The sequence below is a fragment of the Gouania willdenowi genome, chromosome 18, assembly GCF_900634775.1.
Source record: "Gouania willdenowi chromosome 18, fGouWil2.1, whole genome shotgun sequence".
Lineage (NCBI taxonomy): Eukaryota > Metazoa > Chordata > Actinopteri > Blenniiformes > Gobiesocidae > Gouania > Gouania willdenowi.
Window position 1 is genome coordinate 18969715 of NC_041061.1, and position 18638 is coordinate 18988352.

Genomic DNA, 18638 nt, shown 5'->3' on the forward strand with positions numbered 1-18638 from the left:
TGCAAAACATGCATTCCCTTACAATATGTACACGTGTTAAACTCAAGGTTTGGGGGCCAAATCGGGCCCTTTAGAGCATCCAATTTGCACCGTAGCAGAAAATAAAAAAAAAAAAAAGGGAAGACAATAAATCCTTGTGTTAATTACCAACTAATTCAGCTGTAGACATCTCCAAATTAATGCACGGCAGGGCTCATATTTCCCTCATGCTTATGGCATATGATGGTCATTTTTAATCTTAAATTGTTTAAAAAAACAAACAAACAAAAACTGCAGTTTTCTTCAAATTACACCACAAAGTTTCTTAAAAAAGGGTCACAAAATCAAATAACTTGAAAGTGAAAGGTCTCTGACTGACAAATGTCACTTATTGCTTTGATATTATCAGTGCTGTACATTTTTTACAATTTATTTATATGTGGAAGTGTAAACTAGAGCAGCGATTCTCAACTGGTACGTCAGGACCCAAAAGTGGGTCGCGGCCCTGTACGAGGTGGGTTACGGACAGCTGGTCAAAAATAATCAAATAATTAATGTCTCTCATGTTGGATGTGTCTTTTATTTTGAAAGAAACTTTTCTTTTGACAGGCAAGCTGCACAGGAAAACATATAAATTGATGTTTTGAAAATGATTTTATGTGTTTTCAACAGTGATTTTTTTTGGAAAACCAAATTTAGCTGGTTGAATTCTTAAAAAAAAAAAAAAAAAAAGAAAAAGAAAAAAAAAAAAGTGCGTCAGGATTTAATAATCGTGGCAAAATGTGGGTCCCAGGGTGAAACCAGTTGAGAACCCCTGAACTGGAGCACAATGATGATTAAATTACTCATTTTCCCACCTAAAATCTGTATTTATGAGGAACACAGTCGATTTAAAATGTTAACCTTATTTCCAAGTTCTCCAAATATAAATGTAGATGCCAAGTTGTACAATGTTAAAGATTTTGGGGGGGGAAAAAATATTTGTCTGATTACTTTTTATAAAAATTTAAAAACAATACTTTTGAGTAGAAAAAGAAATGATCTTTCGACAGATATTAAAATGAACATGTTTTAACAAACCAATAACTGATTTTACTCAGTAAAAGTATAACCTACAAACACCATTTGGGTACCACTGGTCTATACCATTAATCACAAACATCCACTTCACAATAAGGAGAGTTGGTCAAAGCTAAATGCTATTTATTTAGTATTTTTGTTCTTCAAACAAAAGCCAAACTATATACATATCTTTCTGTTGTTCTTCTCCAAAAAAAAAAACAAACAAAAAAAAAACAGTTTCATTACACGTTTGCTGTTGTTTTACCAACATTCAAGATGTTTAGGGCAAACGGGCTGAGCTGACTGAGGTGGAAGTTTAACGCTAATTTTGGATAAGCTAGTAGGGAAATCTTCAAAAAAGGACTGGGCAGCACATTGTGTCACAGCACTGTAGGAAAGTAAAGAAAATACTGCGGTTTATCGGAGGATGAAAACCTCTGTAGTGCAGGCTGCCACATCAGTGGAGTCATTAACCATTAAGCTCAGCCAGTTTCACATAGGCTTACTGTGGTTTACCAAAACCACGTGCTTATCCCAAACCTACATTGACCTTACTTCGGTAAAAAATAAAAATAAAAAAACAGGGTTAAAAGCTGCATATTAGTTTAAAGACACAAACTTCTGATTGAATAAAAACTTGAATCTTTCAAATTGCAAGATTAAATACCAAGTGATCCATACAAAGCCAATTCCTGCCAGGGTTAAAGACAGAACCAACATACACTAGCATACTGTTTGAGTTTAATCTCATAACTGTAAAAAAAATAAAAAATAAAAAAAAGACCTGTGGAGTGTTAAAAAGAAAAGTAAATACATGAACCAAAAGCCCATTTTGCAGACCACCCTGCTAGCCTGGTTTTTGCCAAAAGCGGCGACTTCGACAACCTCGAAAGATTCAGTCGCTGCGTTCCATTCAGTCAGCTTAGCTCCACCAAAGTACAGACTTCAGCCCTTTTAATAAGCCTGCACAGAATGAGATCATCTCTACAGATCTGAGCAAATCAACTCTTCATTTAAATCAAAACGAGAACGGCCAACCAAAGCCAACCGCCTGCCAAAACAGATCAACGAATTGAAATCAAGAGAACATCTGCTGCTCTATCTGCAGCTAACTAGTAACTTTTAAAGGTGATACTTTATAAACGTAGAATGTTTATACAGGACGATTCTGTTACACAACAGAAAGATAGTCCAGTTGGAAACTCTAGTTTAATCTAAAAAAAAAAAAAAAAAAGAAAAAAAAAATGCCAACACTTCCAACTTAAAATAGTCACTGAGAAACTTTTTTTCAATTCGCAATTCAAGACTGAACTATACATTTTAAGGCATGTTGAACAAAGAAGCAAAGCAAAACTCACTATGAGGAGAAAAAGCACAAACTTTTACATTATATACAAAGCTCAGTGTGTATACTGATGAGCATTGATACTGCGTGTCCATGTGGTTTGATATTGGTGTTGTGGTGTTTGAGTGTGTGTGTGTGTGGGAATGGTTCCAGAGACAGGACGATGAAACCCATATTCTGTCTGTGTGTGTGTGTGCGTGCATGTGTGTGGTATGTAGTAGTGTGTCTGTTTCTCCTTTGGACGCTAGAATCTATGTGACAAGTATATTGAGAGTTTTTGTTTCTTTCTACAATTCTTTCAGTTCGTCCAGTTCCACTGCTGTGGGGATTTCTGTTGGCACAGATGGAATCCAGCCTCCAAGCATGACTCTCCATCTTTGATGTTCTGGGGCAGTCCTGCTGGTAAAGGAAGATCTTTAAGCAACCACCAAAAAGTTGCAGGCGGATGACGACAACGTCTTGGTGCTACATGCTCGTTTCCATTCTTTTCCGCGACAGAGAGCTCGTGATCCAATCCCACAGCCTCATGCAGATGGGTTTGATGAAGCTGCAACTTCATCTGCCACACAGACTGACAGCCAATGGCCTGCTCAGTCCGGAGTTTAGTTTCTCAAGGGGTAAGTTCAACAGGTTAGGTTTTTTTTTTTTTTTTTTTGGGGGGGGGGGGTTCCAAGGTCGGCTGTAGGTGAATCCTCCATACGAAGGGCAGCAAATGACGTACGGCCAGCTTTCTACAAAAAGTCAAAAATAAAGAACTGATTGTAACAACACTGGCGAAACAAAACAAATGTGTTTACAATGCTCGTTAAAGTTTTATTTATTTAGACACCTGTTCCTTAGGAAATCCACTTTGATCTCCTGACATGTTTCGACTGTCAACTGCCAGTCTTCATCAGAGGCGTCTGCTGATCGCTTTGATGTTTCCTTAACTTCCGCATAGTAATTCCAGCAAAATTCTTTTTTTTGCGGATTTCCTAGTAGCACTCGTCTGATTAAATGAAACCTTAACATACTATTGAGAAAGACGACAAAAAAATCTTGCTGGAATTACTACGCAAAGGTCAAGGAAACTTCAAAGGCAACATCAAAGCGATTAGCAGACACCTCTAACAGGACTGGCAGTCGACAGTCGAAACATGTCAGGAGATCAAGGTGGTTTTCCTAAGGAACAGTCGTGTGTTTACATTGGTTAAACAGGTGATTGCCAGGTCCACTATTCAAAGAATGCCTAACCTTGCAACAAAACATGAGACTAAGGTCAAGGTAATTTAAGATAAACATTGTCTAGATAACGCCAAAAATCTATTAAATAACTGTAAAGCTTACCAATGCTAAAAACTTTTCCACTCGTGGTCACTCAACAGCTCTCCAGGCAGCTGCCAGATCTGAAGACGAAGTGGAAGCATCCTTGCCAGCGTCTCTTCAAACCTGGCTCTGCTTTTATATACTGGTGTGTTGATCCAACACTCTTGGGCAGGCTCTTCACAAGCACTGCGATAAGGTTCTATTAGACCAAATCCTGAAGCCACCATAGTATGAATGTCCATGTTGGGTTTTTTTTCCATCAAGTCCCAGATCGCTTCATGGTTTACCGGTGTCATTCAGAACTCGCGACACCATGTCAAACTATGTATATATATATAAAAAAAGATTGGTTTCCTTGAAGAACATTCACTCTGTATATTCAGTTTTTCATAAAATTTCCTTCATCTGTTAGCAAATTTTTCTTTCTACTTTTTGAAAGATATTACAAAAATATGGTTATATACAGGAGGTAGGAGAAGAACATCTTCTCGAGTCATTTTCTTTCTTTTTTTTTTTTTTTTTAAATCAGTTTCAGCGACCTTGTCAAAGTCGTAGTAATCCTCCTCTTGTAAATTGTGCTCCCATCCTCAAAGAATTGTACCTCACAGCTTGAATGAACCAAAGTGCATAGGTGAGTTGGTGAGGGCAGGTTTGCGAGTGCTCATGAGGGATTAAAGCAGGTGTACTCATAACTGCCCTCTCAGTCCACTCCAGGGTTCTTCTGCCTCATGCACTCCCAGTCTTCCCACAACATGTCCCTCCTTGATGGTTTCCAAATATACTCCACAGCTGACCATCAAGCCCCAGGACCAAAAACATCCAAGAGGATCTTGGATGTGATGTTGTGGTGCCTGCCACTTGTCCTCCAAAACATTTTAAAAAAAGAAAAACAAAGAAAAAACACCACCACTTAATGTTCATATGGCAGAAGCGCACTTGCAAAACCCCACCCATCTTACGTGGGGGAAAAAACTGAAAACAAAAAGAAAAACCTGCATACACAGTTATCCATGTGGTTTGTAAACAACCAAAGCTCCAGTATGGAATAGAAAGAGTCCTCTCTTAATTCTTAGTCTCCATTATTCGACCAGGATTGTAGAGGCAGTGTGTACACCTATGTCCATCCCAAGGTTTCTTTTCCTTCTCTGCTGTGTAAAATAAAGAAACCAACCAACCAACGACAACAAAAGAAGACCTTGCTTCTCTGAAGCTTTTGTATTTTCTTTTCAATTCTTGAAATCTTCAGAGAAAAAAAAGGTATCTGGTATCAGCATGGGTTCGTTGTCATCTTTTTTTTTTTTTTTTTTTTGGAATACATTCAACATTTTCTAAAGAAAGAAAAAAATACACACTTCACATGGCAATAATGAAACAAAAATATAACAAATTAAGGAGAAAAAAAACAAACACTCACAAAAAAATAGCAGCCCCAAGTGCTCATTATCTTAGTCCAAATACTTTCAAACGTTGTATATAATGTATATATTCATATATATGTCATTTAAAAAAAAACAAAAAAAAAAAACTCGTCATTATGAAATTGCAACAACAAATGAGTAACACAATATGCTAACATTGAACGCACCGTTTTGTGCACTCGCACAATAAGATGCTGTAATTTTAATTCTATTTTTTTCTTTTTTGAGAGTCAGACACTCGACACCTTTCATTCACGAGTTCCGAGAGCTGACGAAAGGCAACGTGCTCGCACCGTCGGGAACCAGGCCGGAACGGGCCTACCGGTGGACCACTCCTAACCTCCACTTAGAAATATTTACGATAGAAACTTACATACGCTGTGCTGAGCACTGACACACGTCACACCCGCTCTCAAAAAAGAGTTAATGTCTCAATGGCCATGCACCCTATCCAAGTTCTTAGGCACAAATGTGCATTCATACACAAACATACAAAAAACAGCACATGTATCCAAAATGAGTACCTGTAGTAGAACACATTTCTATGAACAGTAAAATGAACGTGTGCGTCCACAGACACACACAAACACAATCTCACTCAGATGCACACAGAGTAATGTCCCTCATGATTCGCCCGTCTGCTAGTCCTCACAGGGCTAGAGACGAGAGCAAAGGGAAAGCAAACTAGTGGTGGTCATCGTGTGATGAGAGCAAAGCTAACCTTTTACAAAATAGACGCATTCAGGCTTTCATTTCTAATCAGGGGGATGAAGAGCTGGTGAGAGAAAGGATGTGTTGTGCAATTGCCCTCTCTCCCTCTCTCATTCAGTCGCACTCTCCACACGCACACAAAAACACATGATGTCCCCCGTTTTTTGGAAAAGGACCACCACGCACACACACACACACGAGTGAAAATAGAAAAAAACCCATTCAAACAAAACAAACAAATAATGGCCTCATATGTTTCATACATCTTGATAAGCAACAAGAAACAAACATTGTGCAGAATGAATATCATTAACACAACTGACACCTCAGCCGCTCGCTCAGTCACTCGTACACATTCACAAAAATATTCACTTCTAGAACTAACCCCATTAGTTGGATCATTTTTTTTTTTTTTTTTTGTCTTTTTCTGGGTTTTTTTTCTTTTTAGGCAAGTGCAAATCTTCAAGTTTTTTTTTTTATAGTCCATTTTTCAATAGCTTTACCTTTTATATATAAACGTAAAAAATGCTAAACAATAGAAATATCAACAGTGTTTGTCTTTTTGAGAAAGGATTTGCTTGCTGATAAGGTTTCAACTAAAGGTCCCCCTGACTTTGAAAAACAGTCCCCTCCCATCCCCCCACCCCCCCTCGTTTTTCTGTTTCACAGTCCCCCCCCCTTCCAGTTCGGATGTACACACGCATCGAACGCACGCCAATTCTGAAACACACGCTCGCATACACACGCGTAAAAAAAAATAAACTATTCAAATCCCATCTCGATAAAGTGCATTAGTGTAGTTTTAAGGTGCTTAATCTTTTGAGTGCCAGAGGATAACCATCTTCCTTGCCTCACAACACCACACACACCCACTCCCCTGCTCTAGTGATCAACTGGTGAAGCAGGGAGCCCTTTTTTTGTTTTGTAGCCATCTGCAGGGATATGTAGAGTGAAAAGGCGCTGATCTGGGGCACCTCCACTCTGCAAAACTCCCTTCAGATGCAAGTCTGACTTCCCTTCTTATCCCTTATCCCACTCCCCCTTGGTTTGCCCCCAGCAGTGCACATTCGTCATCAGGTTTGTCTGATTAAAAGACAGAAGGCCTCAGGTAGCTATTGCTGCTGCGCTGTCACATCAGTAATCCTCCACCATCTCCATCTCATTCAGGCCCATTAAATCGCCTGCGTTGTGGAATGAGTACCCTGCAGGAAGGACGTGGAAAAAAAGTGGAGAGTGAATAAAAAGCTGTGTGAGGAGAGGCAGTGATTAAAAAAAAAAAATTACATTTCAGCAATAAGTCAAGAACAAAGTTTAAAAAATTATACGGATGTTAAAAGGTCAACCATTTCCTGCAGATTTTCTTTAAAAACACGTAGAATTTGATGGCACTAATGGTGAGTATTTGGAATAATGTCTGCTTAACATTAGGGATGGAAGAGATATGGACTAAAACTCATATCTCAATATTTTTTCCTCAAAATAAACGATCTGCAATATGAATAACAAAATTTTGAACTCAATAAAGTCTTACCAGAAAGACAATTTTAGGTTACATTTATTGATGCAAAATGCCACACAGGCACATTTATGAACAAACAACACTGAAGGCGGTGCAAATTGTTTCTGTACGGATTCTTCTTCTCGTTATGTGAAACATTTAAAGTGTAGTTTTTTAATGCAACTTTATGACTCATCAGCGCCATCTTGTGTTTGCAACTGGATGGCACTCAGTAGCTATATTCATTGGACCGTGACTAGCACAAGTCTAATTTGGACCTAGAACCTAAATTCAACAAGAAGTCTGGAATTTTGAATTTAGCGAGCTAAATTTGGCACTTTCTTAATTTTTGGCCAAACCACACTGTCTTTAAAAGCAAACTCCTCCCAGAGCGTTCATAATTTCAACTTGAAATTTTATATTTATGTTCTTGACAAATCATGTTTTAAACGGTAAGTTTTTACCACATTGCCAGGCCTACAGAAGTTGCTAAATTTAAAACTGGAAATTGCAGAAACTGCAAAATATGTGCCAATTTGGGCTTTTTCTCCTGTAAGGGACAGCACGTGAGTGAGTGAGTGAGTGCTGCATTGTGGCTTGTTTAGGGGAAGGTCTGGATTAGGACGCACTCAGCATTCAATCTAACTGTGCTTTTCATGATGTTTTAGGAGTCGCTGCTTTTGCTACTTCTCAGAACAAGTATCTTACTTCAAAATAAATGATTTGTGTATAGGTCGTGAGTGCAGAGTTTCTACTTCTGATTAGAAAATAAATTATAATATTAAAATATATCATTATACGCGATATTGTAATTTTCTGTATGGCCAAACAAGAAATCACAATATATTGCCCAGGCCTACTTAACATGTTGTGTATTTAGTCTCTGATGTGGGTGTCCAACTGTCAGTGCTGCTAAGCTAACGTACCTAAGATGCTGGGGTCAGAGTGCAGCATCATAGGTGCTTTCTTCTTCATCTTTCCTCCTTGGTTGTCATAGAGACCAGCCTTGCTCATGTGGTTGGACTGAAACATGGACTGCAGAGAGTTTGGGTTCATACCTCGCATTGAGTCCTTGGAGGGAAAATAAAGGAAAAAAAGAAAACATTTAGAAATGGTGCAGCTTTAAAATATTAGTCTCTAAATGAAAGCCCATAGCTTGAAGTCTCAGATACATGCTTTTTAATTCACTAACAATAATACTGAACTGCACTTAAATCTGACATGTTGGAAAAAAATAGTCGAAAGCATGCACCAATCAGAGGCTGATCAGATTTTACCTGCAGAGGGAAATTCATGTTCAGTCCAGCCACTTCTTTTGATAACTGAGACAAAAACACAAAGAGTCACATGATCAAATATTAGCATTATTCAACTCAATAACAACAATTACATTTAGTTTCTGTGGATTTCTGGACCTTTAAGGACAATCTTTTACAGAAATTATTAAAGAAAAGTTCCATACTTACTAAGGATGCAAGAAAAAAGTGTATTTGGTGATATATTGCAATATTTCACCACATCAAACCTTGTTAAACTAACTCGTATTTTAGCTTGGAAGTTGATTGCACTTTATTTTCATAAAACATACTGGGCTCTTTTATAGATGTATGTGGTTACTTCTTTTTCAGAATTTAAGAACTTTACAGAATCAGAATCTGTTGTAGAAGCAAGAGTTAAAATTCCAGTAAGATTATTTTGTCGAGTATTGTTAACGTTTCATTGATTCAGAAACTGTTACTTGGGAAATCCACTTTTGATCTCCTGACATGTTTCGACTCCCAACTGCCAGTCTTCATCAGCTGATGGCTTTGATGTTTCCTTTGACGTTTCCTTGACTTCTGCATAGTAATTCCAGCAAGATTATTTTTGTCTTCTTTTTGAATAACATGGTTATGGTTTTATTTATTCAGAAAACTGTTACTTAGGAAATCCGCAAAATAATCTTGTTGGAATTACTACGCGGAAGTCAAGGAAACTTCAAATGAAACATCAAAGCGATCAGGAGACGCCTCTGACGAAGACTAGCAGTTGACAGTCAACACATGTCAGTAGATCAAAAGCGGATTTCCTAAGTAACAGTTGTCTGAATAAATGAAACTCAGCCATACTAGACAAACGTTAAACTTTTTTTGAAAAATGTAATTTGACAGTTTGATAAACACACAACTTATTTTTTAAATTGGTAATTTAATTACAGTTAGTTACCATTTACTTGTTCTCGCAAGTTTAAAAGAAATGAAATCAATTGTATTTCATACCATTTTGTATGTCTAAAGGTGAAATTTGTAATTATTGATATAGCGATACATATCTTTTTGTTTACATTGTATTGCAACATGTGAATCGTATCGTCAGTATTAGGTGTGTGCATTGCCATGATTCTAACATCTTCAGCTGTTTTCTTTTAAAAAGCTCAAAGATTAAAAAAAGAAATATTTTCTACCTGTTGCTGCTGTCTCTGTTGGTTGGCTTTCTGTTTGGCACGTCGCTCCAGAAATTGTTTGGCGAACTCTTTGGCTTCCACTGTGTCCCCTAGGTAGGACCGGATGAAGTCCAGCACTGCATAGGGAGACTCCACCTCTTTCAAGTACGCCACGATTGTGGCAACTTTATGGAAACAAAAAGAAAATGAATGAAAATCAAAGTCAATCCCAATGCCATTAATCTGAATCAAAGGTGTGAATGTTTTTATCATATGGAGGCATGTTACTCGTACCATCCAGAGAAGAGGAGGAGTTGTTGGCAGAGGTGTTGAGAGCGTGCAGCATCTGTTCACACCAGGTAGTGAAGCCATCCTGAGGCTTCATGCCCTGCAGCAGCTTCAGCAGCTTCTCCTCCTCCTCTGTGCGCTTACGCCGCATCATGTACTGATCGCTGTGGAGGAGGGGGAGCATAGACATCCATAAGTGTGGCCAACAATTACCAGTTAGTGCAGGGGTTCTCAATCTTTGGGGTCACAAGACACTGGGAGGGGGTCGCCAGATGACTTTAAGAAACTAAAAGTGTTTTTGGAACAATTCCTTTTTTTATTCCTTACTTATTTTTAGCCCTTTTTTGCAACTACGCCAAAATTTCCATATTTTAACTAATTTCCATCACTTTTTCTTGCCATATTTTTGCCAATTTCACCACATTCATGATTTGTCATGCCAATTATTTGCCAGTTTAAACTACTTTGAACCATTTTTAGCATTTTTTCTGTCTGTTTTTGGACACTAATTTACAACTTTTAACCAATTTCTGTAGTTTTAAAAATCTCATTTCACCACCTTTCCACCATTTTTGGTCACTTTCAACCCATTTTATTTCTGATTAAAACAAGGATTTACATCTTTAAGGTGACTATATACTATGGTGCAAATAATAATAAACCTCTTGGATAACAGTGGATAATATTCAGATAAAATAAACGTGGTTATCACAGATTCATAGAACAACAGACCATCATTTTACTGACTTTATGGATGGGCCCCAGTCCCTGGTACCTTTATTTTGGGGGTCGAAAAGGTTGAGAACCACTGAGTTAGTAGACCTAATGGTGCGTGTCGTACCTCAGTGATGGGCTGCTGCGGCTGTTTTTTAAGCCCAGGTTGTTGTTGCCGTTGCCACGGAGGCTGCTCTGATTTTTCACCGCTTCGTCCCACATGCCCATGCTGCCCGAAGACCCTCCACTACTGCCCTTACTGTCCATCCCCCCAGGCCCACCCCACAGGCCAACACCCTCCACCCACTGGCTTCCCATGGAGGAGCTGCCCATTGACATGCCGGAGTGCTGGAAGCAGAAAGAGAAACGGTTCAATATGAAGCTAAAACTCTAGCATCAGTTATTTATTTATTTTGTTTAGGATAGTGTGAAACTCACGCGGTCCCTCTGCTGCTGAGCTCTCTGTTGCTGCTGCTGCTTCAGGAGCCTCTCAGCCTCCTGCTGCATTTCCAGCAGAGCCAGGGCCGAGGGCTTCCCTGATTTTCCAAGCCCAGAGGAAGAAGCCCCGCTCCAACTGGAGCCGGGTGCCCCAGGTCCCTGCTGCTGTGGAGTCTGCTGCAGGAGCTTCATTAGCAGTTCTTGCTGCTGACGGCACTGCAGGAAAGGATCAATGATAACATTAGAGTGTTGATGATAATCTAGACTCCAAACCTTTAAAGGAGAAGTGAAACTATTTAATAAGTGATTATATATTAATTAAAGTGCAATAAAGCATTATTGTTTCGTTGCTAGTTTTGTGGGGGTTTTTTTGGTAAATGCACATAATGTATATTAGGGTGGTTCACAAAATTCATTTTCACCAAATTGTGAACAAGCCAAAAAGCAATTTAGCAAAAAGACACTGTAAGCATCTGTACCAAAAATGGAGTCAAACACTGCACTTTTTCTCAATTCACGTTTTTGTCAAACTCAAGGCCTGGGGATCAAAGTTGGCCCAATTTGGCCCCCAGCAGAAAGCAAAAAAAACCATGAGCAATTGTGTAAATTACCAACTAATTCAGATGTGTACATATCTCCAAAATAATACACAAATTCAATGAAACTCCACAATATTAGCAGGGCTCACATTTTCCCCATGTTGACATCACATGATGGCAGTCATTTGTAATCTCAAATTATTCCACAAAATGTCCCCAAATTACATAATGGGTCCCAAAATCAAATAATTGGAAGTGAAAATCCTGCAGGGACAGAAATCTGCCACTTATTGCTTTGATATTATCAATGCCCTATATATTTTATAATTTATTTATATGTGAAGTGCAAACTAGCGCACAAACATGGTTAAATTACAATTTTTTTGCCTAAAATCTGCGGCTCACTTATGATGAACTGCTCTGTATTTGGCCTCTGAGCTAAAATGAGTTTGACATCCCTGGTTTAAACTGTCCTAATGTTGTTAGTCATTTAGTATAAATACAGGGAGAAATTATCAATGACCATATTTACCTTTATATCATTAAAGTTTCTGATATCTGTGGAAGTTACGTATTCTTCAGTTGAGCAATAAAAAATGTGTTATATTAGCCCAAGTTTTGGTACAGATGTTTAAAACATCAATAGGAACAAGACAGGCAAAATGCAGAAAACTTTTTAAATCATTATAATGTGAACCACCCTAATGTATATCAAAAACCTCAATGGACGGCACTTATTGCAGTGTTTCAATCCCATTTAAACTCATAAAACAAAGTAAACCAATGAAAATGTAGCACTCGTCTGCTCACCTGCTTCCGCCTGTAAAGCTCCTCCTCCTCCCTCCTTTTCTGCTCCTCCTGTTGCCGCCGCTTCTCTTCCCGACGCTTACGCTGCTCCTCTTCCTCACGCTTGGCCCTGAGTTCAGCGTCTCGTCTCTCCTGCTGGAGCTGATGAACAGAAGACAATTATGAAATACTTTAACCAGTCTCCTCTCTGATGCGGTGGCTCTCAAACGTTTTTGGGTATTTCCCCACTTTTAACAAAGTTCAAACTTTCAAGCCCCACCTGTGACCAGTGCTTCCCAAATAATCCTGACTAATAACACATTTTCAAATGTAATGAACTCACAGGGAGCAAGTAACATCATATTTCATTGTAAATCAAAAACAAAATAAACCTAATCATCTGCATAAAAAAATTATTTCAAAGTCATGTGAGTCAAAAATACAGGAAATAATGAAACGTTATTTACAATCTGTGGCAAAAAGCTTAAGAAAACAATAACTGAAATTCAGTGCATGTATAAAATGAACAGGGAACAAGTAACATGTTTCATTATGCAACTAACATTTTTCACATTTCAAATATAAATCAAAACTTAAAAAATAAATTAAAATAATTGCCTGCGTAAAAACAAATGTAAAAGTGCAGCAGTCAAAAATACAGGAAATAAAGAAACATTGTTTGCAATCTATACCAAAACGACTAAGAAAACAAAATAGGAAATAGATTTTTTAAGTCGGCTATTGAAAGTTTGCCTAATGTTATATTCCACTTCAAATGCCCATGTTACATTTTGTTCGCAGTCGCAATCTAATGAATAACAAATAATTTAATGCTGCTTTTATTTCTGCAACATTTTTATGGCTTCTAATTATGACTTTCTTTGTGTGTAGGTGTTTTGTTTAGTGTTTATTGTCAATAAGAAACGACTTTAAGAAGATTGGCATCAAATTGAAAATGTCCTCCTGGTTGTTGCGCCCCACCTGTCACACCTCCATTCCTCACCAGGGGGCACGCCACACACTGTTCTAGTGCAACAACCAGGGGCGTAGCACCACATTTTGGGCCCTGGGTACAAACCATCTTATAAGGCCCCTACTGTAAGTTATGTAAACCCGGAAAGTAAACTAGTATTCTATTAAATGAGCTTTCATTTTTCTTGGTTGTGACCCCATTATGATATTACAAATGTCCGGCAACTCCAGAGACCATTTCTTTTTCTAGAAAAGTTTTTGATCATGTTTATTTAAGTGTGTTACAAATACAGAGTAGCCAGGATTAGTGACATAAAGTGTCAAGTGCGCCACATTAGATATTTTTATACTGTATTCTATTTGAACTAGATTTATATTTGAGAAAGTATATGATAGTTATTTCATATTTATTGTGTGATGTGTATTTGAAAAAAAACAATAATTCCAAAAATTTAAAAATAGAATTTGAATCCATTTTCCCTGCTTTTTTTTCCCCCCCACCAATTACTAGACATTTTAGGCGACCCCATTTTAATTCCAGGTGACCCCACATGGGGTCCTGACCCCAGGATTAGAAAAAAAAAAAACTGTAATAACCTGATGACTCCATATCCATTGCGTGTATCTTATAAATCGTTTCTACTTAGGGATGTAACGATTCACTCAACACCCGATACGATTCGATTCACGATACTGGGTTCACGATACGATTTTCTCACAATTTATTTTACAAAATGGGAATGTTGACAAATGACTGAAAAATATTCCTTTATTTTTTTGGGTAAAATACTATACTATTTTCCTTTTATTTTTCATTGTCAAAAGAATCCCTTGATAAACTATGCAAAATGATGCAATTTAACTAAAAATAAATCTTGAATGAAATACATAAAGGAATAATACAAATGAAGAAGAAACCTATTAATTTAAATTCTGGTTCTATAGTAAACAATTCAGAACTGCATAATAGTTCTTTTTCTTTTTAAAAGTGCAACTGAAAATGTATTTTGTGCCTTAACAATTGGACTTTAAAAAAAAAAAAAATAAAACAGTCATTTTAATGTATTTACGTCAGATATTTGTTTAGACCAGCAGAGGGCGCTGGTAACCCAGTGGTCGGTTGGCATGCAGTTATTCCACCAGTGAAGAAGAGATGCTATGCTAGCAGACAGAGCTAATAGAAAAACGTGACTTTTACAGATATTCACGTAATATTACAGATATTATTTCGGTGCTAAAGGAGTAAAGAATCATTTATGAGCATGTTTAACAGTAAATGGCGGCCAGAAAGAAAATAGTAGCAGATTCCGCCCGTCACGTCCACTTCTGGAAGGATTAATATAAAAGTACTGCGATTCAATTTTCAGAGCATCGATGTGAACCGTGGTACCTATGAATCGATTTTTAACTGCCTTACAATTAATCGTTACATCCCTATTTCTACTATATTTTAGTGGTTTATTGAATATTGTGTTTGTGACATACTTTTGCTACAATTTAGGGACGCTGGTAATTTTATTTAATTTTTTTCGGGGGTGGGTTAAAACTTACACGCAGACACACACACACAGGTTAAAAAAAGGTTAATATAGAATGATTAGAATCATGGGGACACTCTGGACACCTGCTTAAGACGTCAAAATAATTTACATTTTTAATTTTTTTTATTTCCAATTAAGATTTGACATGCAAAAGAAATGTTCCAGCATTTAAATGTGCAACAGTGCACGTAGTTCAACTCTGAAGAATTAAGTAAGCAGTTGCTTTCCTTTCTTTTCATCTTCTCCTTTCTTTCTTTTCTTGCGTTTATGGCCTGGTTTTCCTTTATTGAGGATAGACATGCAGCAGTAGCACATTTGGGTCGTACCATTTGTACTGTTTTAAAGGGGGTGGTAGCTAAGGCCTGATGCAGCATGAATAATTGTTTTTAGTGCAAAACTGTGCTTAACAACCAGCTTATTTTCACACAGGGCCCTTTTCATTCCAAACTAAAAATGTTTAAAATGCAATTTTGTTCATATATATAAAACAGACTTCTGAGGGCCAAAGGGGAACTCAGTACCCTTTAGTCCAGTCCGACGCCCCTGGCAACAACCACTGAAAACAATTATGACCCCTAATAAAAGAAGGTGAAATGGATCGTTTACCTTTTGAAGTTGTTCCAGAGTTGGACCCTGAGTTGAAGGATTCATTGTTATGTCCCAAAGACTGGCTTCGCCGCCTAGATGAGAAAACAACAATGTTTTTCACACAAAAAGGATCTAAAAACAATGACTAAAGGATGTGATCACATGCAGACAGCGAGTGTGTACCTGACGGCTGTGAAGCTGAGGTATGCATGTCCCACATGGACCCTGTATCTGGCACTGACATCGACCTGTTCATCGAAGGCATCATACTCTGCTCACTGCACCTGAGATACAGCATGAGGGGATTAACAATGATGAGTCATCCTTCTTCAGATCCAAACCAACCGAGAACAGGAACATGGATGCACTGGTGGACACGCCAACCTGTTAATGAGCTGGAAAAGCTGCTGCTGTTGGAGCTGTTGATATAGAGCTGCGGTTGCCAGCTCCTGTTGCTTTTTTAGACGCTCCTGGTCCAGATTTCCCTAAACATGAAAAGAAATTACAGAGAGCAATAACAGCAGCAAAACTGAAGGCTAAGCTATGCTTCAATATGCAGCATTTTTAACAAAAAGCCTATTGATAACCAGGGTTGGGGTCAATTATAATTTTTCTGCTGCTGTTGTAAAAAATGTCAATTATGATGTAAAAACTAAACTGGGGAGCTATGTTACAGCTCTATGTACAGTTCTACACATATGTAGTGAATTATTAATATATGTTTCATATCAAGCTTTCCCACATTTAACTATTTATAAATAATATAAATTGAGATGTATAGCGACACAAAAAAGATTCAGACACCCACACCGAAAATATTAAAACCCAAATGTTAATTGATTAGGAAGCCTAACAAGGAAACCAATAGATAGGAAATAAATTAGATGATAGATATTTGATTTTAGCATATTTTACAGATGATTTAGGACCCGTTATCGTTAGAAATGCTAACAGAAAGCTAACACAAGAGGAAGGCTAACTTTCATTATGTTATTTATTTTAGGCTCAGTAATTGTGATTAATTGTAATTAAACTTCAGTGATTGAGAACATAATTGAAATTTACTTTCTGAGGATAAAAAACTATTTGTAATTTAATTGTAATTGAACATGGGTAATTGAAAATATAATTGTAACTGAAAAATGTAATTGACTCCAACCCTGTATATAACCCTGATTTAACATTCCCCTCCCCACCCCTCTATATATTGGCTGAGCTGTGACTCACAGTCCCGGCGGGCCCCCGGTTGGGCTGCGGGCGCTGCGTTGGTGGGTGCTGTCTCACCAGCAGGGGAGGTGGGGACGGCCCCGGGGCAAAAGGCACGCGGCCCCACATCTTGATGACGTCTCCCAAGGGCTGGAAGCCCTCATCACAACCCCGCTTAACTAGCAGGGTCATAGTGAAGTAGCCTGCCTGGAACCACTCACACATCTCCACGGTAGTGAAGGGACCTTAGCAACAGACAGACATGCTTGTGACACTCGGCTCACGTGGTGAATATCTTTAACCCTGATTTCAAAACGTTTGTAACCAAAGTGAGATTAAATCAATAAAAGTGCTTACCCTGAATCTCTCCCTGCGGGTCCTTGTAGAACCATTTCATGGCAGCCTCGTGGCTTAATGGCAGAGCAGCAGCCGTGTTCCTGCTCTCCTGCTGCTGTTGTTGCTGCAGAGCATGAGTGAAACACTCCTCTTCCAAAGACGTATCCTGCAGTGATGCCACCATCTTCTCTGCCTCCTAAACAAACACATCCATCAATATTTTTTTCCCCAAACCATGTTTAGCTCCTAATAGCCGTGGCTTGTATAAACACTGAACCCATTATCAGGCAACACGGAGCCTCAAAATCAACAAATCAGCCTCAAAGTCAGCAGCACATTACGCTGCATTAAAGATATTAAATGTTGTTTACAGATTAAAAACGGGGGAGCGTTCTGATTTTCAGCTGCTGAAAAAATTTGCAGTTGGAAACGACCGTCAAAAACATTTACCAATTATTACAGTAACTTTAAACTCCAAAGTGACCTAAAAACTTCACTACATCAGACACAGCTCGGAAGTAACATTAGGGTTGTGACACAAGGTTTATGAAAAAAAAAAAACAGGATTATAAGTCCTCATGTTTCTGAAATTGAGTTGCTTTTATGGTTATTTGTACTTTTTTGTGTATATTTCTAAATCAGTCATTTTACTTGTACTCAAGTGCATTCTAAAAGAAATAAAGCGTACCAGCAGGCATTGATAGAAAAGATAGAAAATATCTCTTACAAATAAAGATAACAGCAGCAATTAAGTGCATTACATTTAATTGGCTAAAACCAAACCCCGCCCCAAATATACAATATGTGGACTGAGAAACTGAAATATGGAGAAAATCACATATGCTTTAAGACTCCAGAAGGAAATATTTTTTATTAGATAAAAACCTGCTGAGGCCATAATCGTGTAATAAAATGATCTGAACCCGCCCACATATTACTACTCCACTCACTCCAAACCACTATTCTCAGTCCAACATAACTGGTTCTTGGTTTGGTTTGGTTCCCCCCCACTCTCTTTTTCTCTTTTCTTTGATTTATCATCACCTGGTTGCCTTTATGAATAACATCACGTTGCTAAAGTAATGTATTTGTGGCTAAAATCTGTTAAATTAAAAAAAAAAATAGGATTGTTAACATCTGTCAATCACAACATAATATGGACACAGCTGTCAGACAACTGTTACATTTTCAAACACATTACATTTTCTAAAATTCTTTTTCAAAAATTAAAAACAAGTTCTCAAAAGAAAGTATCTTGTTACATCTCTACAACCAACTGTTACTGAGTAAATTATAATTTTGTTTTAAAATGATCAACGGACACTGTGAAACTACAAAAAACAAAATTAAATGACCAGACAACAACCAAATAATCCATATTTTCTTTCTTAGGTTCTGGTTGGGGTTTCTACCTATTATTACTCACAAGGCACTGTTTTAGAGTTAATAAGTGGTGCTATACTTAAAGCCTGGGAATTTTTTTAAATTTT

At 37.9% G+C, this 18638-nt stretch overlaps 1 protein-coding gene across 3 annotated transcripts in view; it reads right to left on the reverse strand.

The window, feature by feature from the left end:
• Window positions 1-1165: 1165 nt before the first annotated feature.
• gigyf1a (GRB10 interacting GYF protein 1a) overlaps window positions 1166-18638 on the reverse strand; it is a 39669-nt gene continuing 22196 nt past the window's right edge. For 2 of the 3 annotated variants that reach the window (XM_028474233.1, XM_028474232.1), the window contains exons 13-26: window positions 17170-17344; window positions 16834-17057; window positions 15991-16091; window positions 15790-15890; window positions 15625-15698; window positions 12530-12667; window positions 11181-11396; window positions 10870-11090; window positions 10035-10192; window positions 9762-9925; window positions 8596-8640; window positions 8245-8389; window positions 3713-7022; window positions 1166-3117 (exon numbers count right to left, since the gene is read on the reverse strand). In XM_028474233.1, coding sequence (XP_028330034.1) covers window positions 6955-7022; window positions 8245-8389; window positions 8596-8640; window positions 9762-9925; window positions 10035-10192; window positions 10870-11090; window positions 11181-11396; window positions 12530-12667; window positions 15625-15698; window positions 15790-15890; window positions 15991-16091; window positions 16834-17057; window positions 17170-17344 — 1830 coding nt within the window. In that variant the 3' untranslated portion in view covers window positions 1166-3117; window positions 3713-6954. The remainder of the gene's footprint in view (window positions 3118-3712; window positions 7023-8244; window positions 8390-8595; window positions 8641-9761; window positions 9926-10034; window positions 10193-10869; window positions 11091-11180; window positions 11397-12529; window positions 12668-15624; window positions 15699-15789; window positions 15891-15990; window positions 16092-16833; window positions 17058-17169; window positions 17345-18638) is intronic. The other variant, XM_028474234.1, reaches the window with a different exon arrangement.